Genomic DNA, 12,404 nt, shown 5'->3' on the forward strand with positions numbered 1-12,404 from the left:
GTATTGATAAAATAATAACACCAAAAAAAATTCTCAGGAACCTTTGATTTAGCACTTCAATCAGTTTTAGTGTGGAAAGTAACTAAGGCATTTTACACATCTGAAGTGTCTTAAACTGAAGTGAAAATCTGCGTAGTCAAATGTATGAACACCTGCCGCAATGATTGTGTGGATGTCATTATTCTCAACATTTGATCAATATCACACATTGAGGTAAGTTTTTAGCCCTAGTTGCAAAGACATTACACACAACATCTTTAGCATACAATTTCTAAAAGGTTCAATGTTATCCTATTAGCACAGAAACTATCATTTTTTAAAAATATATATTTGTTTAATTACTAGTACAAGAGTTCCTGTAAGACCAAACCAGGTCTGTATTTTTCATCTGTTCCTCACGCACACTGGTAGTTTGATGAGGTAATTATGCGACTTTAATAAGAGGCTCAGTTTTGATTAAGCAGACGCTGTTTGGAGGGGACGATCCCGTTCCATGCACAGTGTTAGCTAAATGTGATGGGACACATTGACTGAGCATCATGTGTGGAGATTTGGCTTAAACATCCTCAGCTTAGCTGGATATTATTTATTGCATTTTCATGAGGAATTGTGTAAATGTTAAACTACTGAAATGCTAATCTGCTTAGTTAAGTTTTTTTTCTTTTGGTCCTTAATGATTTCTAACATGTACGATGAACAATTTGAAGCTTTTAACAAGTGAATATCTCATACATTTCCCATATCTTGGCCTAAAGGGTTGAAATGCACACATTTTGCATTCAGAACAACAAAAAGCTTATCCGTAATGCATGTATGCATAATCAGAAGAGACAAGCTGAATACAAAAACCTCACTTTAGCCACCAAACTCATCTCTAGCTCCCTCTCATGGAGTCAATGTAGAAAGAGAGACAGAGAGATAGAGGTACATGTCACTATCTGGTTTCATTGGACTATGCCAAGAGCAGCTGGCAATGCCATTTTGTGTGTGACCCAAGAGTCCAGTGCCTACACACACAAACCTATTTGTCAATCTGTATGGTACATTTATTCAGGAACTAAATAACTTCAGCACATCACTCATTTGGCACCTTCCTAATGTTGTTATATATGCTCTTTTGACTTATAACCACCTAGCAACTGCATAGCTGTGTGAGAGCTGTATGTGATGACTAAATCTAGCCTACAGTTACAGTATACACAGATGCACATATTATATGTACACTAAAGCCAAATAACAAAACTATTTAAATCACTCATGCTCTTGAGAAGCGACTGCAGAGTGAGCTAAGTGTTAGTGTGTGTTTGTGTGTTTGGTGTAAGGGGGTTGGTGAGTGTAAACCTACACTCAAAATGCCCATTCAGAGGGATACTTGAAAGCAATGTGTTCAATTTTATTAGACTGGTTCTTTTGGTGATTTGCAAGCTCTTGAGAGAAACGAACATGTTTGCATGTATTTGTGGAGGACTTCATTTATCCACTGTGAGTTAAGTGTCACTTTGTACAGTACTGTTCAAAAGTTTGAGGTCAGGAAGTCTCTTATGCTCATCAAGGCCACACTTTATTAAAGAAATACAGTATAAACAGTAAAAATGTTTGTTTTTTTTTGTTGTTTTTTTAGTTTTTTTTTTAAATGTAATTTATTCCTGTGATGGAAGAGCTGACATTTCAGCAGCCAATTTAACGTGTCCGTGCTGAAGGAAAGTATACATTTCTAAAAAAAACAAAAAAAGCTGTCTAGCTAGGTAACTCACGAGACAGGGATGCACGTTAACATTTTTGCATATAGCTCTGGTGCTACAGAGGTTGAAAGGTTTGTAGCACAGGCCACATAATTGTAGTGACAAGAATAAAACATCTGTTACTATCTCCGAAAACAATTAACCACTAGTATCACTCAAACAGGACATAAATGTTTCAATATTATTACTACATAAAAACATTAAACAGAAAGAGAAATATTACTATTGTAATAACACTTTCACTATAATACACAAAACTCTTGGAACACAAAAGGAGATGTTTTGAAGAACATCCAATCTGTTCATTTCCATACACTGAAACTAACTTGTGATCATGAGCTATCAAGCACCATGTTTGACTACTAATATATGCAAGCGTGATGAGATTTTAAGTGAATAATGACTAATTGCTCTTTTTCTGTCACAAAGCTTATAAATTTCCTCTAAAGTAACTTGCATGGACCATTTTTATGGTGCCTTTTGTCATGTACAAAGCTGAATTTTCATTGTATAGAAAAGAGCTGAGCAAATATTCTGCTAAATTCACCATATGCATTTGTAGCACACAATGGTGAGTAAAATACAGAATTTACATTCTTTTGGTCAGAATTAGCTAACAGTTCACCATAAAGTCAAACATGAATCAAAATTAACCTAGGTCTTAATAAATATCTCTGGTCTTACGGAGCATAATTCTTCAAAGCACATTACTCTTACATTTTTTTTTTTTTCATAATAGCTAATATAAAAATGTAATAACATTCCCGGTCTCAAAAACTTTCATGTTCAGCTGATGCAATCAACACTACAAAGGCAGAAAACAACATTAACCAATAATATTACAGCCTAACAAGTCTAACAATCCAATAAAATCTGAACTCATAAGTCCTGCCCTCCATCATTATTTGTTTCATTTGGAAAAACACAGTTGTCTTGAAATACTTTCTCTAAGGCTGCCAGACATACACGTAGGCAGGGCGTCTTTTTAATCACTCCCTCTAATAATGCTGTTTGATTATTTGCGGTCGCACTGCCAAAAACTCTCTCAGTCTTGCTTTCTGGAAGCATTAGGTAATGTAGTGAGTTGGTCTAGTCCTGTTGTGACTCTGCCTCTAGGGCTGCCAAGGGCAATGTGACCTCACACAATGGCTCCTCTGCTTCTCTGTTTGCTAAAACACACAGGCAAGTTGACACATAGACTGTCGAAAATATCATCTTACCGATCATGATCTGTTCAGATTAAGATTTACAATAGAAGGGTCCTTAGATCTGACACTCACTGGTCTTTTAATTGTGAGTGCACAAAACACACACAAGCTGACATTATCTCTGTTGCTGATACAGAGTGTGAAATGAACCTGCGCAGAAGTCGACACAAACTCACACACACACACAGAGTTGATGAACTGTACATTGTGAGAGTGACATTAAAGAACTATTAAAGTGGACTGAAGACTCTTTTTCCCTTTCTTTTCAGATGGTTAGCCAGGGAGAATAAACTAAACTGTTAATTCTGTCCATTTTTAAATAGATGCTGGCTCGTTGTGTGTATACTTTGCAGTACCTCGACTGGCCTGGTCCACATGTTGTAGATCCTCCACAAACTTCATTACTTCAGGGTATTTCTCCTCACAGATCTCTGCCAGGAAGTGAAGTAGAGTGGACTTCTGATCAGCCGATTTAGTGTCCTTCAGCTGGGAGCCAAAGAAAGATATAGAGATGCAGACAGACAGAAGAAAAAGTGGGTTGGGAGAGCAATTGTTTAATGTGATATCAACATTAAATCAGAATAGAAAAAAAGAAAAAAAAAAAAATCCATCAAAAAGAAAAAATATATATATTTAGATGTTCAGAACATTACATAAATAGAGAGAAATCAGAGAGAGAGATTCTTGAAGGAAGCCATCGGCGTCCACCGCCTTCATGTCTGACAAGTTAATTTGATAGTACACTGAAATTGCCGCCGGACTAGAAAAGCAAGACATTTTTATTGTCAGTTATGATTATCATCGTGGCACAAGGATACAGGCCTTTATAGAAGTCAGTGCAAAAAGCATTTGATTAATGCGGAGAGCGCAAACATTATTAAGCTCTTCTGGGTGGTGGTGCCTGACGATTTAAGACGCTTGATTACCATTGGGGGGGAGGGGGGGATGAGATGAGAGATATAGATAAAGTAAAAATGAAGTTCAAAATGAAAATGAGAGATGAAATTGGAGAAATCGACTTTCCATCTAGTCCATTGTAGTACTCAACACTATCTCGCACTCTGCCATTTATTTTAAATGTATGTGTTCTGACAGAGGCTTTATGCTGGATATACACACTGGGTTCAACTGGATAATTGCAGTGTCAGAACATTTGGAAGCCGTGTGAAGCATTAGACAGATGACGGGGGATGGAATTAGGTTGTGCTGCTCTGCCTGAAAGGGCTTCTCAAAAAAAAAAAGAAGAAAAAACAAGGCCAGATTCTACAAATTGCTTGTGCTGATTTCATCTGTGAAGTATGAAAATGACAATACAAAAAGAAACCCAAAATATCTAATCTGATCCTGTGGTCCAAGTCATTGATGTCTGTGAAAAATCATAAATATCGGTTCTCAATCGGAAAAGGTTTCCAGGAAAATTAAAAAAAAAAAAATCAACAACATTCATCGAGATTCTGACGTCCATGACATACTGAACCGTCCTCTGCTGATGAGATCAAACAGTGACGCGCGAGTCACATGCTCAAACGGAAGCGCTTTCAAATCCTTTGACAACTAAATATGCTCAATAAACCCACTGTGAGCCAAAGAAGAAGATACTGACAGGTTAAACTCAGAATAAAACAAATAAACAAACTATCAGATCAACAGAGGCAGAGAGAGAACATCAGCACAGGCCCTCAGGCGAGGAACTTGAAAGGCAGAAAACAACATACTTTCTTTGTTACTCCTGCCCATCAGGGACTCTATCACTATGTTCAGATGTAGAGATGTAGTCTTTCTCTCTCTCTCTGCAGTGAGGACAGATCACGCCATTAGTTCTGATGCATGAGGCCCTTAAGTGGGTATAAGGACACGTTCAAAGACGAGTGTTGATATGCAACATAAATGAGCTGAAGATTTATATCCGTACAGTATATATTATCTATCACCAGTTACTGTACATATATGAACATACACACATACAACCATTCAGAAGTTTGGGGTCAGTATGAATGTGTTCATGTATGCATGTATTTATTTCTGCAAGAATGCATTAAATTCGTTAGCAGCCATATCACCCTGCAGCCCAAGACTGGTTGCCCACTGAAGCTAAGCAGGGTTGAGCCTGTTCAGTACCTGGATGGGAGACCTCCTGGGAAAAACTAGGTTGCTGCTGGAAGAGGTGTTAGTGACGCCAGCAGGGGGTGCTCAACCTGTGGTCTGTGTGGGTCCTAACACCCCAGTGTAGTGACGGAGACACTATACTGACAAAAAGCACCGTCTTTCGGATGAGACGTTAAACCGAGGTCCTGACTATCTGTGGTCATTAAAAATCCCAGGATGTCCTTCGAAAAAGAGTAGGGGTGTAACCCCGGCATCCTGGCCAAATTCGCCCATTGGCCTCTGACCATCATAGCCTCCTAACATCCCCATATCTGCTGATTGGCTTCATCACTCTGTCTCCTCTCCACCAATAAGCTGGTGTGTGTTGGGCGTTCTGGTGCACTATGGCTGCCGTCGCATCATCCAGGTGGATGCTGCACACTGGTGGTGGTTGAGGAGATTCCCCCCTTCTATGTAAAGCGCTTTGAGTGCCCAGAAAAGCGCTATATAAATGTAAGGAATTATTATTATTATTAAATTGATTAAAATAAGCAGCAAAGACTTTGTGGTTCAAATATTGCACCAAAAAAGTTTCAAAAAACAGAAAATCATAAAATATTAAGCATAATAAAACTAGTCTGTATGACTTGTGCTCCTTATTCTCAGTCTTCCAAAGCTATACAATAGCTTTGTGTGAGGCCCAGATTTTTTTTAGATCATCTTCACATGATATGTGGAAAAAATGTCAGTGAACATTCTTCAAGGGTTCTCCTTTTGTGTTTGAAACAGCATGACGGTGGGAAAATAATGGCCGACATTTCATTTTTGGGTTATTCCTTTATAAAACGTCTGAATGTGACCATGTCCCATACAGTCTTCTGTCTTTTATCAGGTCTGCTAGGAGACTTGATGAGCAGAAAGGCATTCATTATCCTGGAGAGATTCACAAATGCAGTGATGGCCGTTCTCTGAGTTTTAACACCACACAGAAGGGAAAAATAGTGAAAGGAGTAATGAATAAAATGGATGGCTAATAAGAAAGAAAAGAGAGAGGTGGACCAACCCTGATAAAAAAAAACAATGCCAAGTCACCATGGAAACCTTAGTTAATCTGCATGGCTGCAGTGGTAATTAACTATACTCCCCTTCTGCCCTTTTCCACTCACCTAAATCTGAAAATTTTACCCAAACATTATCATTAGAGGGCTTTACCCGTGGGGGAAGACGACTGCTAAGGCGTTCTGGGTGTAACTTTGCAAAAGGATACAGACATAATTTATTAGTGTGACATTAACACACCTGACTAAACAGAATATAAAGACTGTCCTCTTACCGACAAGCATATGTATGTCTGCATTACGTCACTATGCCGAAACTTATCTCTAAAAACAAAAGAAGAAGCCATAAAGTGGTTTTTGGTCTCTGCACTTTGATAGATGCCAGAAGATACGGCTATTGTGGTCTTGAGTGCTTGATAGTGTTAAATCAAATGAGATCTTCTCGAACGGCAGTCGTTTTTAGCGAAAGGCACTTTAGATGGGCCGGACGATAGGGGTCAAGGTAACGGGAAATGTGCGGGAGGGGAGTGAAGCACTCGTGCCTGATGGTGACTCAGTTTGGCTCCTTCACAGACATTGGAGGAACATAAATTATCATCTTATCGGCTTATTCCCAAAAACAGAAAGCAGGAGGAGAGCGTTTCATGAAAAATGCCCACGGGTGTGTTTCAAACATGGAGAGACCTGATAAACAGATAAATAGAGGCTAATAATTCACAAAATGAGTAAATATGGATAGCAAATCACATGAATGACTTCAGGGCTGGTTTTGCTGGATGAAATGCTACACGTTCTTATGGACTACACTTACTCTGTTTCTAGGAAACCAGCCCAAAACAGCTTCTAGACCTCATGTATTTGATTCAGAAGTTTAAAAGCACTTGTTTTAGAAATGCTTAGGCTAGCATATGGCAATGCTTTTATCCACAAACAGCTCCATTGAACACATCTGACCAAATTTCAATCCATTTTGCAGACTTTGTAAATGTTTCCACAGACAAAATGTGGACAAAAAGTGTGCCGAATCTTAGATATGGGCTCTTTCTCTCTGTACTTACCTTGCAGAGCGAGCTGAGGTTAAAGCCAAAGGACTGGGCGTTCCGCGAGCCAGCGTTCATGAAGTTCCCCATGAGCAGAATGAGTTCCAGCAGCCTGCTGAAGGCTTTGCTCTTCTTCACCTCGTCGCAGGCTGCGTTCACTGCCATGATTTCCGGACGCAAGTTACTCACTTGCTCTTCAAACTGCAGCTTAAACAGGATGGAGTTCAGCCTGGGCCTCAGACGCTTCACGCTACTCATCTGGAAGAAGAGAAAATAAGCAGAAAGATTGTTAAAGGGGTCATATGATGCGATTAAAATTTTTCCTTTCTCTTTGGAGTGTTACAAGCTCTTGGTGCATAAAGAAGGTCTGTAAAGTAGCAAAGACTAAAGACTCAAATCCAAAGAGATATTCTTTAAAAAAAAGTTAAGTCAACCACGCCCTCCTAAAACGGCTCATTCTAACACGCCCCCAGGATCAGCTTTCACCAGTCCGGGGTCGTCACATGTGGTTGCCACAAGCCCACCGGCCGCTTTGGTTTTATGATTACGCGGCTCGATACGCAACGCAACGCATAAAAAGACAGTACAAGTCATTAGAATCAGTAATTATGTCCCCACTGGATGCAACAAATGCCTCGTTTGTAATGGGTTTGAATGTTTTTGATGTTCTTTTTAGCAACGTCATATGACCCCTTTAAATTTAAATCTCTATGGAATAAAACCTAAGGACACTTGCAAACTAAATGGCAACAGTTCAATCTTATAATTCAATTCTGATAAAATCAATATATTCATATTGAACCATATTAAATCAATGTAATGTAAAATATTTTTATTCCCCTGAAACTGCTCTTCCATTATGAGTGTATCTACCTGTATGCGTTTAATTTGAAGCATGCGTATATGTGTGTTTGTGTTTGTAGTGTGCATTTAGTGATTATGGAGAGGAGGGGGTTGAGCAAGACCCAATTTGCCCCTATAAAAGACAATTAGCTATCACAAATTAAGGGTGTAATTAAGATACTCAATACAGAGATATGATTCATATGTCTAGAGCTGTTTTCCATAATCAGATATCATCTCTTGTACATGCACGCACACTGCAATCAGTCTGTATCAGTGTGTCAGTGTGTATAAATAAACCCAGGGACATTTTATCCTTGAAGACAAGTCACAATGAACCAAAAGCACAACAAATCCAAACTGAAACGAAGTGACTGATGTAAAGAAAGGAGAAAATGAGAAGAGAAGGTAAAGAAAATAGGGCAAAGCCAAATGCCTAATTTATGTGTGTAAACATTCAGCAAACTTGTAGCAGGCATCTTCTGTGCGTGTCAGGCAGCGCTAATCTGCAATGAAACAGACTCTGATTCAAAGCTCTCCTAGCATTAAATGTGTGAGGGAGATTACTGTACATGCATCTCAGACAAAATGCCATTGCTTTTTTAAAACCATGCTTTTTTCTCTGAACCAAAATGTGTCATTTCTCATTCCATCTCAAATGATATCATGTTTAATAGTATTTTGTCATGAATTTTTTATTTTATTTTTTTGATTGTTTCACAAAATACTGAAAAAATGATCCTCTATACAGGACTTTCATATTTGAAGACTCAAAACCTGTCGAGTACAAGAGTAGAACAATAAAATATATACATAAAAAGTATTTCAAACATAGGCAAAAATGAATACATTATAATAATAATAATAATAATAATAATACAATTTTTTTTTTATATATCTTTTAGAATGTAATTTATTCCTGCAATGGCAAATCTGAATTTTCAGCAGCCATTAGTCCAGTTTTTAGTATCAGAGAATCCTACAGAAATCATTTAATATGCTGATTTGTAACAGGTCTTTTTTTTCCTTTTCATTTTAATACACATATTTATACATTTAGGTGATGTGATATTAACCGTCTAGATGCACATTACCCCTTACATGCATGTGTTGTTCATAAAAGTACATGAAACCAATTCAAATCCATCCACCCACAGGCAAAACAGCATGATACCAGCTAAACTTTACTGCAGAGTCCTCAAGGTAAGACATTCAAATCAACCTTTAAAGTCTAAATTCAAATGCACCTGCAGACGGGAGTGGAGGTAAGACTGTGGTGCCTGCCACTCAGCATGTGACAGTATTCAGAGGGGAACAACTTTTCAAGTGTTTCAAGTATTATTCTTTATCAGGAAGCTAAATCATCATTTCACACAACCACCCAGAGTGCCTGCCGATGCCGAACAACAGAAGAGTTTCAGTGTGTGTGTGTATGTGTCCCAGTAGACCCTGAACACACTCGCTACGTCTCTAGCGTATATGGCCTGCTGGAAGACTCAATGGGGAACGGGACACACATACACCTGTTTCATCTTTCTGCCTCTATTGTCTGGCTGAGTTAGTATGCCTGATTTAAACTTTTTCTTTCTGTGCACCTTGAACTAATACTTGGTAAAAGGGGGAGGGGGACTGTTGCTACGGCAACAGAAGATTTCTCTTCTCCAAGAGTTTTCCGGTAAAAGCTGTAATTCTTTACGCTCAGCTACACCTGACTAAAGCGAAACAGTTTATCAGGAGCTAAAAATATCGCATGCAGCCATTAAAAACATTTATTCGGAGAAACAAAGCAGATGGCTGAAGTATCACATGCGCCACATGCACACGATTACACACAATCACCCTATATGATTTTAAGGTCCCAACAGTTGCATGCTATATTTTATGGTCCACTTAGCAGGCAGCAAACAAAGGGTTCAAAGTTCTGGCTCCAGAAAGGAACAAAGAGTACAAAACTGCTTGCAATGGCACTATGAGAGATTAAGAATTCCCTTTGAACTGGATAGTTCTCTGAACTGCAAATGCATCATTTCCTGCTGCCCACGCATGCATAAACCACAGTTCCATATGCCTCATTATATAATAAACACCCCAAACACAGTGACAGGCCACACTGTTACATGAAGCGATTCCTTTGTGCCTTTCACTTCCATTTCATTTCTCAAAAAAGCAAGACCCCTTTCTCTCATTCCAGCATCCCAGTTGTCTTAAAAAGTCAAGTGTAATGAGCCTAAGACAATGGGGGCAAACAAACCTGTTAGAAGCTTTGTGAGCATATGCTTGCAAACACCAATAATTAATTTGTGAATCTCTAGCAGGGTCAGCTGCTGAACTGTGCCACTGGCGATTGAGTTGACTGATTGATCAATTGTTCAGAGGTGAGCGGCATGTACTTAAACTATGACAAATCCAAACGGGAGCAAAAGACACCGTAGTCTGACAACTTTTTAAAGCTAAACTTCACACATCTCGACAGAGAGTTGAGAAAAGCTCTGAAATTGATCTCACACATTCAGAGATGAGTTGTCAAAAACAATCAAATATGAGAAAAGCCTTCATTATCATCTCAAATGACAACTCTTGAAAATATCATAACAGAAAAATGACTATTAAAATTCAACACTATCCCACAGTGATATCTAAAACAACACAGATGACTATAAAACTGTTATGAGTATAAAATGTGTTCACAAAATATATTTCATATCAAGAGGTATCAAACCGATTTAAATTGATATTGGGGAACAATTTGGTAATCACAACCGGTAACACTTTGATAGCTTAAAGGCACAATATGTAATTTTCGCCGCTGGAGGGCGCATATTCAAAATAAACAAAGAGGCAAAGGCGTAGTTTGATGACGCCGTGACTGAGTGTGGAATCATGGGAGTTGTCGTCTTCATCCCCACAGCCGATGCAATCCGACGAGATTCGGGCAGAAATCATGTTCATGGATGAGCTAATGATTTATTAATATAGTAGAATGAAGCAGGGTGAGGCTGAAAGCCGTCGAAGCGAAACAAGGCCGCTGAACGAGCGTGACACAAGGCTCGAAAGCAGCGGAGCTTTTATTATGCCACAGTTGACCGCTTCCGCTTCTTCCGGTCGTGCATATGTGGGAAAAAAAAGCAGTGCTGTTTTATCATACTAGATACATTTGAAAGTTCTGTTATAATGTTACTCTGTGCGGTCGTCACCGGTCTATTAAAACGCACACCTAATTCAGATGGGATAACATGTTTTTTTTTTTTTTTTAATGGTATATCAAAAAGTGTATATTTTTTAAATGTGATTGTTGGTACATTTTACCAGTTTTTACCATACTTTCAAAACAAAAATTAAAATAGGAAAAATATGCAATATGAAAATAATTGAAGACAAAATGTGTTTTACTGAGAAAAAACAAGATTTGTTTTTTAAAAAGCCTTTTTCCAAAAGGTACATCTGGAAAAAGGGGGGTCGTCTTATAATCAGGGTCGTCTTATATTCGGGCCAATACGGTAAGTACACAAGTCAGCAAAATATATAACACTGTTCTAGTGGTTTTTGGATATTTTAATAAAAATATCTTACATATTGTGCCTTTAATTAAGGGTTCATCAATATCATATTTTCATGTTATGGCTGATCATTAGTGTTATTAAATGATTAGTGTCATTAAATTATTGTGAGTGTTAGATAATGACAGATGTAATTTAAATGCACAAATAGGGGAGATGAGATTAGCTAAATTAATTGACTCAAAATAAACATTTTCTATTTAAATCATAGTTTAGACTACAAAACCATAATATGGGCAAAATAGAATTTTGTTTGCTAGAAATTCAGTCATGGAGGAAATACCGTTTTTTTTTCCCTATGTCAGTTCCAGTGTGCTGTAGATAAGTTTAGTTTCCCCCAAAAAGTGTATACATTGGCACTTTTTAAAACATTACTCTGGCTCAACTAGAAAACAATGTGGTACAACAAGTTAAACTAACATTTTGTGAACATTAATTTATTATTTAAAACCTTATTCACATTCACTGAGGGCCTCAGCAAGAGCTGCTTTATTAACTACAGAGTAAACAGTAAAGACAGCTAGGTTGAAACTGTGTTAATGTGTCAGGTCTACCATATGTATTTTCCATTAGAGAATTACAGTAATTCTTTCTCTGTTTAGAGACACAATACACATCTTGGGTTGTACAATATGTAGTTGCTTTGTTTGTGTCTAGATGATATCGGTCTCAGTTTCTGTTTTCGGTTTAAGAGATTAAATCTTTTGTAGAGGGACAAACACAACATCGACCTGAGAAAAGTTTAAATAAAAAAATGGCCGATGACTTCTAACTGGACATGTCACTAGACTGAAGAGTAAATTCATATGAAAACCATTTAGAATTGAGAAGAGTGAGTGTGTGTGTGTGTGTGTGTGTGTGTGTGTGTGTG

General features: G+C 38.0%; 1 protein-coding gene across 2 annotated transcripts in view; it reads right to left on the reverse strand.

The window, feature by feature from the left end:
- The window catches only part of LOC107691273 (protein diaphanous homolog 3-like), a 357,819-nt gene that overhangs the window by 113,720 nt on the left and 231,695 nt on the right, over positions 1–12,404 (reverse strand). For both annotated transcript variants that reach the window (XM_016489790.1, XM_016489789.1), the window contains 2 exons: positions 7,152–7,391; positions 3,307–3,436 (listed from right to left, as the gene is read on the reverse strand). In XM_016489790.1, coding sequence (XP_016345276.1) covers positions 3,307–3,436; positions 7,152–7,391 — 370 coding nt within the window. The remainder of the gene's footprint in view (positions 1–3,306; positions 3,437–7,151; positions 7,392–12,404) is intronic.

Source organism: Sinocyclocheilus anshuiensis, unplaced genomic scaffold (assembly GCF_001515605.1).
Source record: "Sinocyclocheilus anshuiensis isolate Anshui unplaced genomic scaffold, SAMN03320099.WGS_v1.1 scaffold1154, whole genome shotgun sequence".
Classification (NCBI taxonomy): domain Eukaryota; kingdom Metazoa; phylum Chordata; class Actinopteri; order Cypriniformes; family Cyprinidae; genus Sinocyclocheilus; species Sinocyclocheilus anshuiensis.